The sequence below is a fragment of the Nicotiana tabacum genome, chromosome 9 (genome assembly GCF_000715075.1).
Source record: "Nicotiana tabacum cultivar K326 chromosome 9, ASM71507v2, whole genome shotgun sequence".
In the NCBI taxonomy this organism is placed as follows: domain Eukaryota; kingdom Viridiplantae; phylum Streptophyta; class Magnoliopsida; order Solanales; family Solanaceae; genus Nicotiana; species Nicotiana tabacum.
In genome coordinates, this window is record NC_134088.1 from 108,302,419 (window position 1) to 108,324,837 (window position 22,419).

Consider the following 22,419-nt stretch of genomic DNA (forward strand, 5'->3'; position numbering starts at 1 on the left):
TTGCCTAATCACCTCTCCCCACCTCTTCTTTGGCCTACCTTTACCTCTCTGTAGGCCCTCCAATATCAATCTCTCACACCTTCTCACCAGGGTATCTGTGCTCATCCTCCTCACATGACCAAACCACCTAAGACGCACTTCCCGCATCTTGCCATCAATAGGGGCCACACCCACCTTGCCACGAATAACCTTATTTCTAATCCTATCAAACCTGGTGTGCCCGCACATATATCTCAATATCCTCACCTCTGCTACTTTCATCTTCTGGACATAAGCAATCTTGACTAGCCAACACTCAGTCCCATACAATATCATTGGTTTTACCACCACTATGTAGAACTTACCTTTAAGTTTCGATAGCGCCTTCTTGTCACACAAAACACCGAAAGCGAGTCTCAATTTCATCCATCCCGCCCCAATATGATATGTGATATCTTCATTAATCTCCCCATCCCCCTGAATAATAGACCTAAGGTACTTAAAACTTCCTCTCCCAGGGATGACCTGCGTGTCCAGTCTCACCTCCCTTCCCCTTTCCTTCCCCGAGTCTCACCACTGAACTTACACTCCAAGTATTATGTCTTGGTCCTGCTCAACTTGAAACCTTTACTCTCCAGGGTCTGCCTCCATACCTCTAACTGTGGGTTCACTCTGCCTCGCGTCTCGTCAATCAATACAATATCATCTGCAAATAGTATGCACCACGGCACCTCCCCTTGGATATGGCACGTCAATACGTCTATCGCCAGGGCAAACAAAAAGGGCTGAGTGCCGACCCTTGATGAAACCCTATCATAATCAAAAAATGGTCTGAGTCCCCACCCACCGTCCTCACTCGCATCTTTGCTCCATCATACATGTCCTTAATCACCCTAACGTAGGCAATAGGAACACCTCTAGCCTCCAAATATCTCCACAAAACCTCCCTCGAGACTTTATCGTACGTCTTTTCTAAGTCGATGATCACCATATGTAATTCCTTCTTCCTCTCCCTATACTGCTCCATCAATCTCCTTACAAGGTGGATGGCTTCTGTAGTCGAACGCCCCAGCATGAACCCGAACATATTCTCAGAAATAGACACACTTATCCTCACCCTTAGTTATACCACTCTCGTCCAGACTTTCATAGTATGGCTAAGCAGCTTGATACCCCGATAGTTATTGCAATTTTGGATTTCACCCTTGTTTTTGTATACAGGAACCATCATGCTCCACCTCCACTCTTCGGGCATCTTCTTCGTTCTAAAAATGATATTAAATAACCTAGTGAGCCACTCCAAGCCTGCTTTGCCCGCATTCTTCCAAAACTCCATCGGGATTTCATCCAGCCCGGTCGCTTTGCCCCTGCTCATCTTACGCATAGCCCCCTCCACTTCATCAACTCTAATCCGCCTACAATACCCCAGGTCACAACGACTCCCAGAGAGTTCTAAATCACCCATTACAATGCTCTTGTCCCCCCACCTCATTCAAGAGGTTATGAAAGTAGGTCTGCCATCTCCAACGGATAAGCCCCTCAATGAACAAAACTCTACCTTCTTTGTCCTTTATGCACTTCACTTGGTCATAGTCACGAGCCTTCCTTTCTCGCACCTTGGCTAACCTGAACAACCTATTATTCCCACCTCGGCCCTCGTGTTCCTCATACAAATGACTAAAAGTTGCAGTCTCGGCCGCCGTAACTGCTAGATTTGCCTCTTTCTTAGCCAACTTATATTGCTCCCTATTTGCCCTCTTCTCCTCCTCGTCTACACTTTTTACTAGTTTCAGATACGCCGCTTTCTTGGTTTTCACTTTTTCTTGCACCTCTCTATTCCACCACCAGTCTCCATTGTGACCACCAGAGTAACCCTTTGAGACCCTTAATACCTCTCTCGCACTTCCCTAATGCACTGCACAGTCGTGATCCACATAAAGTTTACGTCCCCACTGCTCCTCCAAGCCCCCATAGTCAGTAGCTTGACCCCCAACTCATACGCTTTAGCTTCCGTCAAGGCACCCCACTTGATCCTATGTTGGCTATACATCGCCCTCTTCCTCCTCTTCCTCATGATCTCAAGGTCCATGACCAGGAGCCTATGAAGGGTCGCGAGGTTCTCACTTAGGATGACCTTGCAATCCATGCAAAGACCTCTATCAGACTTCCTACAGAGTAAATAATTAATCTGAGTCTCGGCCACCGAACTCCGGTTGGTGACCCTTTTCTTCGGGAAACTCGAGTTTGCTATCACCAAATCAAATGCTCTTGCAAAGTCCAGCAGAGACGTTCCTCCTCCGTTTCTATCTCCAAAACCAAAGCCATCATGCACATCATCATACCCCCCCCCAGACGTCGCTCCAATGTGGCTGTTGAAATTTCCTCCTATGAAAAGCTTCTCGGTATGCGGGATACCACGTACCATCTCATCCAAATCCTCCCAGAAATGTCTCTTGACTTCAAATTCAACCAAGAATGCAGGCAAAAAATAGAAGATTGTATCGCCCTAAGGCAAGAGGTTGTGAACATGTTGCAGCAAGGGCACCTTAAAGAACTACGGAGCGACAAGGGAAGAAACACCTTCGCCAGGGGTCAAGAACGTCAAGGCCCGCCAAAGCTGCCCTCACCGGCCCACACCAGCAACATAATTATTGGCGGCAACGATGATGCCTCCATCTACGGCTTCAAGTTCACTGCCACTCACAAGCTTAAAAGATCAATCACCCATGAATGGTATGACGGTCTTGAAGAAAGTATCATCTTCGATGAGTCTGATGCCGACGGTTTGACTTTCCCTCACAATGATGCTCTTGTTATTACATTACGAGTTTTAGATACTGATGTCAAATGTATCATGGTAGATAATGGGAGTGGAGCGTGCATTATCCATCCCCGATTCCTCTCCCAGATAAGACTCGAGGACAATATAGTGCCACGCTGTATCACACTAACCGGTTTTAATAATGCAATTGAACGGACATCGGGAGAAATTACACTCCCCATACTCGACGATGGCATAACTCTGGAGACAACGTTCCACATGATGGACCAAGCCACCGCATACAATGCCATAGTAGGACGACCATGGATATATCCCATGAGAATCGTCCCCTCCAGCCTATACAAGTGATCAAGTTCCGACTGCCTTGGAAAATATTTAGCATACGAGAAGAACAACGCACGTCCTGGAAATGCTACCGCATCGCCATGGATAGCACGACAACCCAACAAAAGAAAGATAAGGAAAAAAAAAGCATACCAATCAATAGGGTCGAGGTCGATGCAAGAAGAGACCAGGGATGCCATCATGGACCCCAAAACGATTGAAGTCGTGGACTTAACTGTGGAGAACTTCGACCCCATTCAACTAGATCCCAGCGACCCCGGCAAAAAGGCCTACATGGGCTGCAAACTCCAAGAACTAGGTAAATTTAGTCAATTTTTAATAACTAACGTAGATTTGTTTGCTTTCAGCCATGTAGATATGTCGGGAATCCCTAAGGAGATTGCCACACACAAGTTGAATGCCAACCCATTCTATCCCCCTGCAAGGCAGGTCAGATGAAAGTTCAACCCCACCATCAATGATGCTGTCCACGAGGAGGTAAAAAAGTTATTAGAAAATGGTTCCATCAGAGAGTCGAAATACCCCAAGTGGATAGCCAACATGGTGATAGTCAAAAATAAAAACGGTAAATGAAGGATGTGTGTAGACTTAACACACTTAAACAAAGCATGCCCGAAATATTCATTCCCGTTGCCACACATCGACCAACTCACCGATGCAACGGCCGGGATGAGCTGCTGAGTTTCCTGGATGCATACTCGAGTTATAACCAAATACTCATGGAAGAAGAGGACCACATTCATCACCCTCAGAGGAACATATTGTTATAGGGTCATTTCATTCGGGTTGAAGAACGCATGAGTTACCTGTCAGAGATTGGTCATAATAATGTTCAAAGACCAACTCGGCAAGACCATGAAGGTATATATCGACGACATGCTGGTCAAATCCGTAAGGGTAGAAGACCATATCGACCACTTAAGGAAAGCTTTCGACATACTAAGATTGTATGGGATAAAACTACACCCAGAGAAATGCACATTTGGTGTAGCCTCGGGAAAGGTTTTGGGTTTCTTAGTGCCACAACGAGGGATCAAAGTCAACCTGGACCAAATCAAGACTATCAATGAGATACCCAAACAACAGACTACTAAGAAACAGGTCCAAAGGTTGACAGGATGAATCGTCGCCCTATCAAGATTTATCTCGTGGTCGTCCGACAGATGTCACAGATTCTTCTTCTTGCTCAAAAAGGATAACGGCCTCGAATGGACTCCCGATTGCGTACAAGCTCTATGAGAACATAAGGCGTATTTGTCGTCACCGCCTCTACTCTCAAAGCCTAAACCCGGGGAACACATCCTCATCTACCTCACTGTCTCCGAAGTAGCAGTAAGTGCAGTGCAAGTGCGAAAAACTAAAGGTACTCAATCTCATATTTACTACATTAGTAAAATACTTGTCAATGCCAAGACGAGGTATCCATACCTCAAAAAACTGGCCCTGACACTGGTCATAGCTTCACGGAAGCTTAGACCCTATTATCAGTGCCACGATATCTTGGTCGTTATTACTTTTTCTTTAAGAAGCATTTTACATAGACCCTAGTTGTTGGGGAGGCTGGCCAAGTGGACCATCGAGATAAGCGAGAACTACATAACATATCAGCCAAAAACAACGATAAATCACAAGTGCTCGCCGAGTTCGTTGCGGACTTCTTCGCAAAGATAATGCCTGAGGTTGAGAAGGAAGCCGCTCAAGCTTATCTTCAAACACAAGACCTTTGGATCCTATACACCGATAGTACATCTAATGCTTCTGTATCCGGACTGGGACTCGTACTAGAGGTCCCTACCGGTGAAGTAATTCACCAGTCCATAAGATACCTGGATATGACTAACAACGAGGTGGAGTCACAAGGACTTTCCAAATCAAAGAACAAGGGTTGCAAACATATCAAACCGAGATCTATAAGTTACGACCCGATTTCAATGAATGCCAGCTCGACCAGATCTTGCGAGCCTAAAATGTCGAAGTGGACGGCCTCGCCAAATTGGTCGTAGTCACCACAAGCATCATAAGCGGGTATAAAAGTATTGTCCACCTCATCAACTCATCATTTGATCAAATCGAGGTAAGATCTATAAGTTTAACTTAGGACTGGCACAATTGTATTATCACCTACTTGCAGGACGACACACTCCCAAACGACAAAAAGGAAGCTAAAAACTGAGAATGCAAGCGATCAGATACAACCTCCTTCATAACGACTTGTACAAAAGAACATACAGCGGCCTTCTAGTGAAATGTTTGGGTCTAATCCAAACCCAACACATTCTCGAAGAAGTCCATAAAGGCCACTGCGACGCTCATTCTGGTGATCGAGCACTCATTAAGTACCTCATATGGATAGGGTACTACTGGCCTACCATGAAAAAAGATGCCTCAGAATTTGTAAGGAAATGTGAAAAATGTCAAAAATATGCCACAATAAATCACCAATCAGGCAAACATCTTCACTCGGTCACCTCTCTATGGCCGCTTATCAAATGGGGAATAGACATCATGGGCCCCCTCCCGGCAGGGCAAGTTAATCTGCAAATTATTTTAGTTTTAACTGACTATCTCTCTAAATGGGTGGAAGCACGAGCGTTCGCCCAAATATGCGAACAAGAGATAATCGCCTTCATATGGAAAAATATCATCTGCCGATTCGGCCTACCCAAGGAGATCGGCTGCGACAACGGACCCCAGTTCACAGGAAAGAAAATCGCTAAATTACTTGAAAAATGGCACATTAAGAGGATACTTTCAACCTCTTATCACCCGGCGGGCAACGGGCAGGCAGAATCCTCCAACAAGTCCATATTAAACATTATGAAGAAAAAACTCGAAAACGCCAAGGGATTATGGCCGGAAATACTCCGAGAAGTATTGTGGGCGTATAGAACAACCACAAAGACAAGCACAGGAGAGACACCCTATTCTATGGTCTACGGAATTGAAGCAATTATATTAGTCGAGGTCGGAGAGCCCAGCCTAAGGTACTCCCATGAAAGCGACACTAGAAATGACGATAAGGAAAGAGCTCGATGAGATCGATGAATGAAGAGATATGGCGTACCTAAGAATGGTCGCCTAAAAATAGCAAGCGGAACATTACTACAATAAGAAGGCAAAGGTACGGCCGCTCAAAGTCGGAGACTACATACTCAAATCCAAACCCTAAGTAAGTAGAGATCCACGAGAAGACAAATTAGGAACGAACAGGACGGCCGTACAAAATTATAACCCAAATCAAACTTGGGTTCATTCCAACTAGAGACAATGGAAAGAAAACAATTACCAAACAATTAGAACATCAGCCACCTCAAATACTTCAACTTCTAAAAGGAAGGAGAGCCCCCCAAGTCGTACTCTTTTTCCCTCACGTGTGTTTTGTCCCATTAGGGTTTTCTCAAAGAGGTTTTTAGTGAGGCGACGAAAGGGGACACTTTGAATCAAACTATGCAAAGAACAGACTGCTTTTTCTTTCATTGCCCGACTCCTCATGATTCCCTAAGTCGAACAATGAAGGGATTAGATAGACCGGGACTGTCACTGGAACGCCATCCAATGCCCAGAGTTTGTAACTTTCTCCAATTATGTAGTCAGAGCAGCAATGTCAAAGTAATAAAAACTTACGTTTATCAAAACCGCCTTAACAAAAGGTTAAGTTCGACCATCTCTTCGAATGGCCTATCGTCCCTCGACCACAATTCAAGGAAAGGTTAAATTCGACTTCGCTCGAACAAACACCCATCGACCCTCAGTCGCACCTTAACAAATGGTTAAGTTCGATCATCTCTTCGAGCAACGCCTATCGGCCCTCGTCCATAATTCAAGAAAAGGTTAAGCTCGAACAAATACCTCTCGGCCATCAGTCGTACCTTAACAAAAGGTTAAGTTCGACCATCTCTTCGAACAACGCCTATCGACCCTCAGCCACAATTCAAGGAAAGGTCAAGTTTAACCCAGCTCGAACAAACACCCATCGGCCCTCGACCGCACCTTAACAAAAGGTTATGTTCGACCATCTCTTCGAAAAATTCCTATCATCCCTCGGCTACAATTCAAGGAAAGGATAAGTTCGACCCAGCTCGAACAAACACTCATCGGCCTCCGTATGTTTCACCTTAACAAAAGGTTATGTTCGGCCATCTCTTCTAACAATGCCTATCGGCCTTCATCCATAATTCAAGGAAAAGTTAAGTTCGACCCAGCTTAAACAAACACCTATCGGCCCTCGGCCGCAACTTAATAAAAAGTTAAGTTCGACCAAGTTCAAACAATGCCTATCGACACTCGGCCACAATTTAAGGAAAGGTTAAGTTCGACCCAGCTCGAACAAATACCAATCGGCCCTTGGCCATAACTTGACAAATAGTTAAAATTGACCATGTTCAAACAACACCTATCAGCCAAATCTAAACGAATAGACATATTGACCTACGTAAACAAAGGGCTGATATGACCCATAGATATTCATCCCCAAGGCTACGACCAGCTAGAAAATGATGTCAATAAAAAGAGCAGAAAATATAACGAGCAAACAACAGAAGCAAATAAATACAAGTGCAGAAACATATCACAGGAATAGAAGAAGGTGCAAAAAACAACTTTAATATTTCATATGTAAATAAAGAGTTTTTTACAAAGGCTCTTGAAGACGCCGACAAGAATACACACAAAATTTAAAAAGAAAAACTACTGGCCATAGCCATCACGGCCCTCTACGCCCTCATCAACTAAATTTCTAACAGCGTTATCTCCCTGACCACCGATGCCCTCATCATCTCGGTCCCCGGCATCCTCTCCACATTCGCCCTGAGGGTAAACGGTATCATAGTAGGCGTCCTCTTCAAGCTAATCTATGACCTTTTCCTCATCCTCCTAGTCAGGTCGAGGCATGGCAGGGTCGTACCCACAAGCGACCCGAGCTTCACGAGCCTTAACCCGGGCATCATCAAGGGCCACCTCAGAAACAAAGCTCGCTACATGCAAGTCCCAAAACACATCTAGTTAGGCCTCAGCATGAATCCACTCTTCGTACAACTCCCGAGGGGCACTGGGAAATCAGAAGCATAAGAAGAATACAACCGCACAAGTAGTTGGGCCCTCTCAGCCTCTAGAGCATCAACTCGGTCATGAAGTTCGGAGTTTTCCCTATCTAGTTCCCCGATCCTCTCCTCGAGCCGGTCCTCCTTTGCCCCCATCATCGATTAATCGTTTTCCTACTCATCCCGAAGAGTCTTATTCGATAACTTGAGGATTTCAACCTTCCTCCGACCGTCCAACCAGGAGGATTCCGCCTTCTCGAACTCCTCCTGCTTTTCGGCAATCTTGTCGCGGAGGGCCTATGCCTGGAACCGGCACTCTTCAAGATAGCCTTGCATCTTGACCACTTGGGATTAAAGATCATTGCATTGGGCCTCTACGTCTCTACTGATCTTGAGCTCCTCCTCGTTGCTCCTCAACGTCCCTTCTAGGATGCTACACTTCTCTACCGCCTGCAACAGCTTTTCATCACTCTTCTTCAAGTCTTCCCTTAGGTCCCATATATCGCTGTCCTTGCAAAGCTGACTTCGGAGATCCCTGTATTTACCACGGTACTCAGTATATTTCCCTTTGAGATTCACAAAGATCTCTTTGCGCCTTTTTACCCTCCAGGCGCTCTCAATTTCCAGAATCACTGTCTGTAATCAAAGGAAAAAAGTCAGAACTTAGAATGTTCTAAGACATAAGAAAAGAGTCTTACAACAGTACTTACCCTGATAGCAAGGTCGGTAATGCTCTTCGACAGAGCAATGTTATCTATCTCCTTGAGGGTCTTACCCTCGACGTCGAAACAAAGAGGGTCGAGGGCAGATACTATCTCCCAGGTGTTCACCAGCAAATCATATCGATTTGGATCGTGATGGTCCTCGAACCCCCTTCAATCTCACCTCAATCTGGGTGAGCCCCTTTTTGATCACCTCAAGTCGTCTAAATCAACTTCGAAACCTGATAAGCGTAAAGGGCACTGGATGGGCGCAAATATTGTGACAGCTGGAATTTGGACGAAGGCAGAATTGGAAATAGCTGAGACAGGGGCGGAGATTGAAGGCATAGTGGCCCTTCTCTTCCGGAATAAGGTTACGGGGGCCCTCGACCTCCTCGCAGCCCCTCTGACCGAACCTAGAGAAAAATTGAGAAGGAAGGGATCAACATAAAGGACAGACATAGACAACAGATAAATATCGTCAACGATTGGGAAGATATTACCTGTCGAGGGAAGAGACGGTCTGAATTTCTGGAAAAAAACTCGACCAGTCACGTATCCCCATCGTATGAGGAAGGATTTCTCTGTTCTAGTCGGTAATATGGACCACCAACCGAGGAGGTCGTATAGAAGCTGCAGAAAAAGAAGAACTGATTAACCAACCCACAGCAAGAAAAATGCAAAAGAAACACAAACAATACGAGCACTTACGGGCGGGTTTCCAGGCCTTAGGGAAGCTAACGACAACTGACATTGCGGCTTCGGTCCTAACAAAGAAATAATTGAGCCAGAAGTGCTGACTAGCCTTGTCGTCCATCCTCACCACCAAGCATTTTCGCCCACAGTGTTAAAGATTCAGCAACGTCCCTCGATTGAAATGGGGGCGAAGAGATGTGCCAGGTGGCGTATCGTAATCTCGATGTCGACCAATTCGGCGAACTTCACTAGCATTTTTACCACCTTGAAGACGTAAGGGGCGAGTTGCGCTGGGCACACGTTATAATAATGGCACAACTCTTCTATCAATGACGGGAAAAGAAAGAATAATCGATGGTGAACGGATAAGCGTAAAGGGCACTAAATCCAGGACGATGGACCCGCACTTCGTCGTCACCTGCGGGAACCAATTTCACGTGATCAGGAAGGCCGACTAGCCTTAAATTCGGCTAAACACTTGACCGTCATTGTAGATCAGAACCTGTCAATCACCACTTTCGGCATTTTTTGGAAATCGGGTTTGGCGTCAGGATACCGGGATACAATCTCCTCTATAGTAGGGAGGGTTTCCTCCTCAACAACAATTGCAACATCTTCCCCCTAATCAGGGAAAATGACATCTAAAGGGATAGAATGATCTTCCATATAGATATCGGATGAGAGGTTCGACATTGTTATAGAGGAAGACAAAGAAGTAGAGAAAGCAACAGAGAAGCGGTAAAATCCTACGAAGGAGAAGTAGGATTTTTGCTTAAGAAATATAAAGAGTGTGGAAAAACTTCAAATCAATGAACCCTCCCCTATTTATAAGCTTTAGGGGCACCAGAATCGAAATTTATGCCCTCTTCCTCATCCTCCTCGTTAGGTCGAGGCGTGGTAGGGTCGTACCCACAAGCGACCCAAGCTTCACAAGCCTTAATCTGGGCATCATCAATGGCCACCTCAAAAACAGAGCTCGCTGCATGCAAGTCCCGAAACACATCTAGTCAGGCATCAGCATGAATCCACTCTTCGTACAAGTCTCGTTGGGCACTAGGGAAATTAGAAGCATTAGAATAACACGGTCGTACAAGTAGTTGGGCCCTCTGAGCCTCTAGAGCGTCAACTCGGTCATGAAGGTCGGAGTTTTCCCTGTCCAGTTCCCCGATCCTCTCCTCGAGCCGGTCCTTCTTAACCCCCGCCATCGACTGATCATTTTCCTGCTCAGCCCGAAGAGTCTTATTCGTCAACTTTAGGATTTCCACCTTCCTCCGACCGTCCAATCGGGAAGTCTCCACCTTCTCGAACACCTCCTGCTTCTCGGTAATCTTGCTGCTGAAGACCTATGCCTGGAACCGACACTCTTCAAGTTAGCCTTGCACCTAGACCACTTGGGATTAAGGATCATTGCATTGGGCCTCTACTGATCTCGAGCTCCTCCTCTTTGCTCCTCAACGTCCCTTCTAGGATGCTACACTTCTCTACGGCCTGCAACAGCTCTTCATCCCTCTTTTTCAAGTCTTCCCTTAGGTTCTGCATATCGCCGCCCTTGCGAAGCTGACTTCGGAGATCCCTGTATTTACCATGGTACTCAGTATATTTCCCTTTCAGCTTCACAAAGATCTCTTTGCGCCTTTTTACCCTCCGGGCGCTCTCAGTTTCCAGAATCACTGTCTGCAATCAAAGAAAAAATTTAGAACTTAGAATGTTCTAAGACATTAGAAAAGAGTCGTACAACAGTACTTACCCTGAGAGCAAGGCCGGCGATGCTCTTCGACAGAGCATTGTCATCTATCTCCTTGAGGGTCTTACCCTCGACTTCGAAACAGAGAGGGCCGAGGGCAGGGACTATCTCCCTGGTGATCACCAGTAAATCATATCCATTTGGATCGTGATGGTCCTCGAACCCCCTCCAATCTTACCTCAAGCTGGGTGAGCCCTTTTTTATCACCTCAAGTCGTCCAAATCAACATCGGAACTTGATAAGCGTAAAGGGCACTGGATGGGCGCGAAAGCGGCGATAGCTGGAATTGGGACGAAGGCAGAAGTGGCAATAGCTGAGACAGGGGCGGAGATTGAAGGCGTAATGACCCTCCTATTCCGAAACGAGGTTACGGGGGCCCTCGACCTCTTCGCAGCCCCTCTGACCAAACCTAGAGAAGAATTGAGAAGGAAGAGATCAATACAAAGGACAGACATAGACGACAGATAAATATCGTCGATGATTGGGAAAATATTACCTGCCGAGGGAAGAGACGTTCTGAATTTCTGGAAAAAAAAACTCGACCAGTCACGTATCCTCGCCGTATGAGGAAGGATTTTTCTGATCCAGTCGGCAATGTGGACCACCAACCGGAGAGGTAGTATAGAAGCTGCAGAAAAAGAAGAACTGATTAACCAACCCACAGTAAGAAAAATGCAAAAAAACACAAATAATACAAGCACTTACTAGCGGGGTTCCAGGCCTCAGGGAAGCCGACGACAACTGACACTCCGGCCTCGGTCCTAACAAAGAAATAATTGACCCAGAAGTTCCGACTAGCCTTATCGTCCATCCTCACCACCAAGCATTTTCCCCCACAGTGGCGAAGATTCAGCAACGTCCCTCGATAGAAATAGGGGGCGAAGAGGTGCGCCAGGTGGCATACCGTAATCTCGATGTCGGCCAATTCGGAGAACTTCACTAATATTTTTACCACCTTGAAGACATAAGGGGCGAGTTGTGCTCGGCACGCGTTATAATAGCGGCACAACTCTTCTATCAACGGCGGAAAAAGGAACTAATAACTGATGGTGAATGGATAAGCGTAAAGGGCACTGAATCCAGGACAATGGACCCGCACTTCGTCATCACCTGCGGGGATCAATTCCACGTGATCAAGAAGTCCGACTAGCCTTAAATTCGGCTAAACACTCGACCGTCATTGTAGATCGGAACCTCTTAATCACCACTTTAGGTGCTTTGTGGAAATCGGGTTTGGTATCAGGGTACCGGGATATTACCTCAAGTCTACAGTATAGAGGGTTTCCTCCTCAACAACAACTGCAACATCTTCTCCCTGATCAGGGAAAACGACATCTAAAGGGATAGAATGATCTTCCATATGGACATCGGATGAGAAGTTCGACATTGTTATAGATGATGACAAAGAAGTAGAGAAAGTAACAGAGAGGCGGTAAAATCCTACGAAGGAGAAGTAGGAATTTTGCTTATGAAATATAAAGAGTGTGGAAAAACATAAAATCAATGAACCCTCCCCTATTTATAAGCTTTAGGGGCACCAGAATCGAAACGGCTAGTCATGATTAGCATAGAGATCATAAACGACCGAACTAATTAAGGGTCAGAATTGACGCAATATGTCGGGAATCATAATCATAATGACGCATGACAACATGACGTCACTCCTTTTCTTGGAGCAGGTGGCTTCTACAAATTACCCAGGATATTTAAGGGATTTGAAATATGCGGCCCACAAAGTGCCACATTGCTTGCTCTCCACAACGATCACGACCCGTATAGTCTGCTCGATAAGATCGACCACGGACGACATTATTCGCTCATTGAATTCGCCTCTAAGGACAACCTCAACAAGCGGAGGGACTAACTGTATGGGTCAAAAATTATCTTTGATATGAGTAAGCCGTGTCAGCATTAAGAGGGCCTCTGTAGGCTGCTACGTGTTATCAGTACGACTTCAACAAATGCTTGCCCAAGGTTGAAGTGGTCCATTAAGAGATGAAGGGTGGGGTCGATGAGCCATCGTAGATCAAGGTCGAGGTCGAAAATATTAGACAGAGTTATAACAACTAGTTTTAGGATAAGACATAAAAGAGAATATTCTAATAGATATTCTCTAGACATGTACTATTAGAGTTTTTAGGTATATGTTCCCTATAAATAGAAAAAGGCATAGTGATAGGAGACAGAAGATATTTACTTGTACGAAAATATATTGACTTTTGATATAGAATTTGGCGTCATTGCAAAGATACAACAAATACCTTTTTCCGAAGATTCTTGCCTAACTTTTCCACTCGATCCAAGAACAATCTCAACATTCGAAGTCTCATCAATCATTTATCATTATCAGAAGAAATAACCACAGATCTCATCTATTTTCGAGTGACTCACACATTCTTATTTATTTAAATGACATCCATTGCTATTTATTATTACTTAATGCTATCCCCTTCTTTTTGGTCATTGAATATTGTTAGTGTTGTCAACATTTATTGTCATTTGTATAATATACATATTATCTTACTACAAGATCGGTTAACGTATCTTTTGGACATTAATATTAGATAAGATTGACTCTATTTTATTTAATATAATTGGTTAAACCCATATCTAAATTTTAGGTCAAACAATAATAGTGCTGCCGGAAGGGAAACTCTTAGCAGGATGGGGCATAGCCGAATAGCTATACAATTTTATTTGAAATTTTATAATGAGGGAGCTCGGAATTGGCCAAGATAAGGAGAGAGGGAAAAAAAAAAAAAAAAAGAGAGAGAGAACCTTTTGAATTCTAATGTCCAGCGTCTCCTGATAATCTAGAATTAGTAGTGATCGGATTGATGTGATATTTTGGAGACTGATGCCTATGAAAAAGTTGTTCGCTATCTGCTCAAACTGCTAAGACAATCTGTTGGGAATTCTTATTTAATTTGCAAGATGAAACTTATTTGTTTAAAAAAAAAAATGTGCACAAAGTGCTAGGGTATACCTCGAATTTTCTCTCAATTCAATTCATTCGTCAAAGCAAAAGCACCAAAGGTTTCTGCCAGCATTTAAGTAATGAAACGGGCGATTCTCAGTTGGAGACCAAGTTGGGAGATTCCTTGAGGAATGCAATAGAATTGGAGCATATCTTTATTCTGAAGCTCATTATTTGGTTTCAGAATAAAGACATAAAGAAAGACAATATCAAACATCATATCCTTTACTACTTATCTTCCCTTTGCTATCAAATAATGAGCTGCTTTCTTTCGTATGCTACATGAATGAATTGGGCTTAAATGGAGAAATAAAAATTAATATGGTCCATCTTAACTTATTTATTACTGAGACGTAATTATTATTTGTTATTACCTTTCGTGTATCATTTTGGCGCCGTAAAATATGTACAAGGAAGCTAAGTAGGAGTTAGGACGGGACAAGACTTTCCCCACATCCCATTGCTATTCAAAAATAAGTTGAGAAGATTTTCTGGATTTATTAAGCAATATATTATTGTTAATATATGGACAAGGATTACAGCTTACAATAGGCAAAACGACTGGTTTTCCTATGGCATTACAAAAATATTTTTTGCCACAGTACTTATATATGTTGTAACACTTTTATCTCAATCGCAAATGACTCCGTTGCTGGAAATCGATATATATGAAACTTGCAAATAAATATTTAACTTCCAAAAACATTTTTTAAGCTTCAACTTCAAATATTTCTTTTCCTACTACAAATCGAATATTGTCTAAACCCATAGTGAATTCAATTAATATGGACCAACAATAAGTTCCTAAAACATACATAAGCATATGGTCTTGTTGTAGTCATATTAAAGAAAATGGCAGATTGGTGCTCTAGGTATCCAACGTTCATGAGGGTCCAAGATTTTGTAGTCATATTTGACGAATGAAAAAATTCTTAGGATTCCAAATGCTTTCAAAGAAAATCACAGGAAAGTCTCTTTCTTGTTTAATTCAATTTTGCTTTAACTTTTCCTTTGTGCTTCTCCTTGTTTGTTTCCTTATCTTTCTTATTCTCATTCCCCTCAAACTAACGACAATGTATCCGACAGACCCTTTCATATGAGGAGGTTAAAGAAAAATGTTACGTAGGACTTCAAATGAAAATAACACGAAACTCTCCTTCTTGTTTTATTCACATTGTTTTAAGTATTTTCCTTGGTTCTTCTCCTTGTTTGTTTTCTTATGCTTCTTAATTTCATCATCTTAGTTAAAGTTGTGGGACAGACATTTTCCTCCTCACTTTCTCCATAGGGTTAGCGCCACTTTATTTATTAAAAAAAAACATTGTTCACTTTATAGTTAGCATTCTCTTTCTTGACCTTTCTCTTTTTTCCTTTACTTTTCTTTTTTGTTTGTGAACCATTCCTCGATCCTGGGCGAATGTAATCTTTCGGTTACGGGTTTAATTGAATGCATAACTTTCGATGAAAATTATGGATTTATATGTAAAAATCTGCTGAATAGATTTGAACCCATAATTTTATCAGTACAATTCTGATTTCGCCTCTGCCTCAACACACATGAAGTGTAGAACTAAGTCAACGTATTAATGAAAAACTTCACCATACCTTTTGAAAGACAAAGAAGGAACAACGAAGCATGCACCCAAAATCACAAATAAAAACAAAGAAGCGTCTTCTACTCTTGAGACTACAAATTCCTTTGTTTTTTAAAAGAATTGGATCTTTACACAAATAGCCGGTCATATTCATTGTTTACTTTTTCTAGATATATATATATAGATTATACATTGATTATACGTAATTATATACATAATACATAAATTATGCATATATTATACCTCCACCGACTATTTTTAATTTAAATGATTGGGTGGGCGGCTATTTGTGTTAATTCTTCTTTAAAGAAATCCTAATGGTGGTGGACTTACAAAAGACGACTTCAGTAGGCCAATGCTTTACAGCTCACAAAAGTACAAAAAGCGACACACCCTCCCTATAAAGGCTCAAAAAGTCAGAAAGGCTCCTCACTAATCTTTTCGGCCCACCAACAAAAACCTATTACGCCTTACCGAACGAAGTTTCCTATCAATTACCCAAGCCCAATCGTCCTAAAGCACAGGCACTTTAGTAAATTCAAAAATGATTTAAGTTATATTTACTTCCATCCTAACCTAATTTATGTGATGTTATTTGATCTGATACAAAAAATATTTTAAAGTTTGTGGTATAAAATAGATCATAGATATTTTTGTGCGTAAACTATTTTATTAGGGGTAAAATGTGTCTAAATATAGTATTCCTTTCATCCCAATTTATGTCTGGTGTTTGACTGGGCACGAAGTTAATTTTTTTAAACCTATAGTCTAAAATAATTTATAAATATTTGTGTGACTATAAATCATTTCATTAAGAAGAAAAATGGATATTTTTAAGTAAACATGTTAAGTATTAAATATCAAAATGTGACATTCTTTGTAGAACTAACTAGAAAAAAAAGGGTGCCACATGCATCGGTACGGATGAAGTAATATATTATTTTCTTGGACATATTTAAAAGGAAAAATTATCGTATATAAAAGGTGTAATTGACAACGTAATTTTTTTTACTATCGGTGCAAATTATTAATTACTATTTTAATCAAATTATGAATGTTTATAATAGATAAGAGTACTTATTTGTAATTACTTTGACTAAATTGATTGTGTAAATACCTTTTGTACTATTAATCACAAGACATAAACTCATTTTAGAATTCATTTGTAGTTAAGTAAAGGGAAAATACATAAAGATCCCTTTCCAAAAAATATGTTTGAACACTTAAACTAAACGGGTATTCTTTTACCCCCTAAACATATTTGAAATAAATTATTTCACCACCTCAAACACGAATACCAGTTTCACAATATGCGTTATTTTTGACACGCGCCAGGTCAGGCACCATGTCAGCGCTACGTCAGAAATTTTCTATCTTTTGTAATTTGTACTCTTTTTCTTTTCCATTTTTCTTACTTCTATTTTTACAAACAAAAAAATAAATTTGCTTAACAAACTTATAGAATAAACTGACAAATAATTAATTTTAACGACATTTTAGGTATTCCAAGCGCAAGCTTTTGTAGCAAACTGAATAATATTAGTTGTCATTTTCCTAGTTCCGGCGACATCTCCAACTTGCCTCATCTTCTTCTCTATGTTCAAAACCGCTTCTATTTGCGCCTCTAATTCAAAAATTCAAATGAATAAATAGAGGAGTAGATCGAAAATTAACCACGAAATAAAACATTTACCGCATTGAATTTTTGAGTTTTTTGGAGACCGATTAAGATTGATTTTGAAAACCTAGAAGAGAGAAATAAAAAGAGAGAGAGAGAGAGAGAGAGAGAGAGAGAGAGAGAGAGAGAGAGACTTTTGTTTGAAGACTTTTAACTTTGGGTGTTGCGAGATTTTGTTGGGTGCAATTTATGGAGTCTGTATCTGAAATTTGGGAAAATTTGGTGAAAGATTTGGGTGGTTTCGAGTTGGATTAAAGCTTCAATAGTTTACTGCACTATCTGCGAAGAAGAAATGGACGGGGGGTGAGGAAGAAGGACAAAGAAGAGGGGGCCACTTTTTTTTTCCTATTATGTACGCTCTTTTAATTTATTTTCTTTCTATTTTTTGCCACATTAGTTGTTGATAAATGATGAAAAGTGCATATTTTTTAGTATATTTGCAATTAATTCTTGTGTGAGTCGCGAGCGATTACGTGATTTTTGAAGTGAAATATACTCATTATGTGTTTCTTATGTGTAGGAATGAGTTTTGGATGATAAATGATCAAAAAATAATAATTTGACATAAAAAAGAAGAGATGGAAAGAATTGGGAGGTCGTCCAATCTCATGCGTGGCACAAAAATGGACACGAAAAAAGAGAAAACTGAAGGCACAAAACAGCAAAGTGAAGCGAAGGCACGGATCGCTTCACGAACTGGAAAATTGCAAAAGCTGAGTCCGCGTCCATGGGCGCGCGGCGCGCGAAGGCAGATGCGGATTCTAGCTTTCCTATCTGAGATTGGATTGTATTGGACGGCCCTCCATCCTACCTGGGTCATATAAATAAACGATAAACATGATTTTTATACAACTTTGGAGGAGGAGACACTACTTTAGGGTTATACAACACCTTTGGAGGCAAGAATACACTAGGAACAAGGAGGAAGATTCAACCATGAGTTTTTCCTTTCTTCTTCCTGTTTTCTATTGTTGGTTATGAATTTTAGTATTGAATTTTCACATACTACTATGAGTAGCTAATTTATTATTTAGGGTTGATGGAACCTTTTGGAGGATGAATTCTTGTTAAGTTTAAATATAATTTAGCCTTTGAATTTTTTTACTTGTTCAACTACGTGCTTATTTCTGTTGATTGAATGACCATCAATTGACTGTGTCTATTTATTATATATTGCTTGGGAAAGGATACATATTTAGGTAGTTGTTGAACAATGTCACTCCTAGCGTATATGAGGAATCAATGCGGCAGGTCAAAGGTGGGTTTAGGAATAACAAAGGCTTGACGTGGTCATAGTGAGCGGTAAGATTGTGCTAGCTAGTGTAGTTCGGGAGAATATGTCTAGTAAATTATTGTAGTTGCTCGGGAGAATATTACGACAGCTGAAATACTCATGATCAATAAAAAAATAATTAGGCGAAATTATAGGAGACATAGCGGGAAGGATTCAGACAATTGGGAAAAATCATAACTCTAGACCTCCTTAATCTTGTCTCCAACCCTTAGTATCTTTAGTTATTAATTTACTATTTTAATTTGTTAGTTAATTAGTTAGACATAAGAATCATAATATTTATAACTTAGGAATTGTTCAAGCTTGTCTTCTTGGTGATAGTGAACAGTTGTAGCTAAACATTAATTTTCTGTGGGATTCGACTCCGGACCCTTAGACTGGATTATATTTGCAGCGACCGCTTATCCTTTTTAGGACTAGAGCCGGGCGTGATCAAATTTTGGCGTCGTTGCTGGAGAACTAACATTGTAGTTGTAGCTGTAAATATTGTTTGGTATCAAGTTTGAATTTTTTTTTATTTGTGAGACATAGCATCTTGGAACTATGAGAGTTTTGATGTTGAAAATTCTACTTTTGATCATTCATATGCATATTGTGGAGGAAACCACCCATGTCAAAATTATCAAAATATTTTCGAGAGAGAGTTAAGTGCACCAACTCAATCTTATGTGTGGAATGTGTGTGATATGTGTGGTGGTCAAGATGGTTACTTTCATGGTTGTGCTTATATTTCTTATCCTCCCCAATTCCTTACTATAATAGTTCTACTTTTTCTTGTGAGGTTAACAGGAACAAAGAACCCGGGGATAACAACCTGAAAGAGACCAAGGATATGCTAAGGTACCTTGTGGAAAATAATGATGAGACACAACTGCAGATACAAAGGTAAGATGTAACTATTCGCAACTAGGAGGCTCAAGTGAGTCAACTAGTTGAAACTTTTAATGCTCAACATGTTAATATTATGGATAGTAGCCAGGAGCTGCATGCATTAGAGACAGAAATTGAGGTGCCAATGGAGGGGTCCAAAGTAGAACACCAATATTCTAACCAGCTAAAATTTGAAGATGTCAATGTTGTAGAAGAGATACCGGTGTCAACCAAGGACATTGAGGATACATATTTAGTTGACTCTAGTGTCATTGGTGTTGAGGATGTTGACAATCTCAAGGTTTATGTAGTTGAGCGCATTGGTCCACACTCCAAGCATTTTTCCACATTATGTTTGGATAATAATATTGAAATAGAGCCATCTGAGCCAATTGAAGAGTCAAGGAATGAGTAACAAGGTGCCTGCATTCTGGAATTTTTCTTGCCAGAAAGTCAGGATTACATACCTCATGTAAATGCTAGGAAGAGCAGAATGCTATATTATTTTCTTGGGGCAGTTAGATTTGTTCCACCACACTTGGAGCATAACCAAAAACTTGAAGCAAAACTTGAGGTTCAATTCATAAGCTCGAGGTAGAGGCAAAAAGTGATTTGCTTCACGTCGCGATGTTAAATCAAGCGCTTGTTGGGAGAAAACCCAACTTTACTGCTTTTTTAATTTTTAATTTTTTTTGTAGTGTCACTTTTTATTTTCTAGGAGCATGGGAAGCAAAGCCATTAGAAGAAAGCAAAGCAAGTGAGATGGTGAGAACTAAGTATAGGGTGCCCACACAAAGAATCAAGTATGGGAGAAGTCTGAGTACCCCATGAGCTGCTAATGCTTCGGCCTATGGCCTACTAGGGAGTTTCTTTTACCCTATTGTTATTACACTTTGTGCGTCCCAAGGTGACGTAATGAATATGAGACTTGTTAATCATGATTTAAATAATTTTAAAGTTATAATATAGCTATATATGATATTTGGATAGAAAATATGAAGTTTGAGCAAAATCGGATTAAAGTTGCGGAAACACCGATTAAGGATTTGCCATATAACAGAGTTTTTTAAGAAATATATTTCGTGTGCTTTATGAGGTTTTTTTGAGATATATTATATATCAAATTGAAGGTCTTGGAATATAGTTTCCAACGCACTTAACCATTCGTTCATACGACACCCGGATAAAAAGTTATAAGCATTGGGAGAAGGGCCTATCAAAGGGTGCCAAGTATCACCTTTATGACTTTTAAAACAATTGGGATATTTGCATCCCATCTCGTCTCTTTCTCCAATTTTCCAGAGAGCTCGCCAAAATAACACCCCTAACTTTACTCTTAAGCTCTCTATAAGAGCTTCAAATAACATTATCATCCCGGGCACGGAATCAAGAAGCGATAACATTAAAACGATCCCTACGATGTAAGTATCGCTATATCGCCTCTCTTTTTCTTGTGGTTTGACTTTAGGAAGGTACTTCATAGTTAAGAAAATGTGTACTTTCTGTATTTAAGTGTTTAAATATCAAGTAAGGTTGATAAATTCATTTCCTAATAGTTAGAACTCACGGGACGGTGATCGAAAGTCGTGAGTTCGAGTTATTTGACTTGTAGTTGACTGTTTTGTGGGCTGTTTCGTGTTGCCTTTGGGCTGTATATTTTTCTACTATTTAATGGAGTTTTGGAGAATAAATGGTGTGGAGAAACACCACATAATGACAGAATGGTGGGCTGGTCGTTCATCATTACATTATTTTAAGTTGTTTGACACTACTTTGGTTGTCATTTTATGTATGAAGTGATTAGGGTATGTGGGCTATTTTGTAGTATATTATGATGGTGATAAGGTTGGAAAATGATGCTCACATGTTGTTATTGTTATGTTCTTGTTGTTGTTAGTATATGGTATTGGAGGAGGAGGGCCTAGTTACAGGGGAGATGCTGCCCAAATTTACGTAAACGAGCTACTAGTTTAAGTTGAGGATCTAGCCTTTATTCAGCACTGATTTTGAATCTCCTTATGATGTGGTAGATTGGATTGAGTTGTTTGAAGAATTTCTTGGAAGGTATTAAGGACTCAACAAAGTTAAGGTATGTTAAGGCTATCCCTTCTTTCTTTTTGGCATGATCCAAATGATACAAACGAAACGAGCAAAATACGCAACTTTCATAAATGACTATATTCATAGAAATACTATGGATGTCTATATTCTTGATTCCCCGTATGAATTATTATTATATCCTTTGTTCATGGGTCTCAGAAAAATATGTATTTGATAAAGTTTGTCCGAAAGGCATATTGATTTTATGATATTCGAGAAATCTTATTAACATATTTCTTATGAATTTCATGCATTTATACATGTACATTGACCCATGACAAGAAGGCGTTATGTACGCATATATTATATGTATATGAGATATGGGAAGAGGTTATGGCATTATATACGCACCACCACCTGATCAGCTGGTATACGTTGATGATTTACCCACAGTGGCCGAGAAGATATGATGGGATGCCCTCAGAGGCTTGATGATGTTATGAATGCATATACCTATGCATGGTATGACATTTATACGCATATGCATGATATTATAATATTAAAAGATTCACAGAGCTATTCAGACTTACATGTCGAGTCCTTTACTCCATGTTTCTCTCATATCTATGATTTACTGATTTTCATTCCTTACATACTCGGTACATTATTTGTACTGACG

The 22,419-nt window shown here is 41.0% G+C and overlaps 2 protein-coding genes across 2 annotated transcripts; one reads left to right on the forward strand and one right to left on the reverse strand.

Moving 5' to 3' along the window:
* Positions 1-1,436: 1,436 nt before the first annotated feature.
* LOC142164079 (uncharacterized) lies at positions 1,437-2,404 on the reverse strand. The gene is made up of 2 exons (XM_075221251.1): positions 1,872-2,404; positions 1,437-1,812 (listed from the first exon to the last, which is right to left on the reverse strand). Exons 1-2 carry the CDS (start codon positions 2,402-2,404, stop codon positions 1,437-1,439), a joined length of 909 nt encoding a protein of 302 aa, XP_075077352.1.
* A 21-nt stretch (positions 2,405-2,425) lies between these two features.
* On the forward strand, positions 2,426-3,109 carry LOC142164080 (uncharacterized). Its single transcript, XM_075221252.1, has one exon. It carries the CDS (start codon positions 2,426-2,428, stop codon positions 3,107-3,109), a length of 684 nt encoding a protein of 227 aa, XP_075077353.1.
* The last annotated feature ends 19,310 nt before the right edge of the window (positions 3,110-22,419 follow it).

Excerpts from the sequence above, each read along its gene's own strand:
- LOC142164080 (XM_075221252.1), top strand. The coding sequence starts at position 2,426 with ATGTCTCTTGACTTCAAATTCAACCAAGAATGCAGGCAAAAAATAGAA.
- LOC142164079 (XM_075221251.1), bottom strand. The coding sequence starts at position 2,404 with ATGGTACGTGGTATCCCGCATACCGAGAAGCTTTTCATAGGAGGAAAT. Across the intron at positions 1,813-1,871 it reads ATTAGGGAAGTGCGAGAGAG|AGAGGTGCAAGAAAAAGTGA; the intron begins GTATTAAGGGTC and ends GTGGTGGAATAG.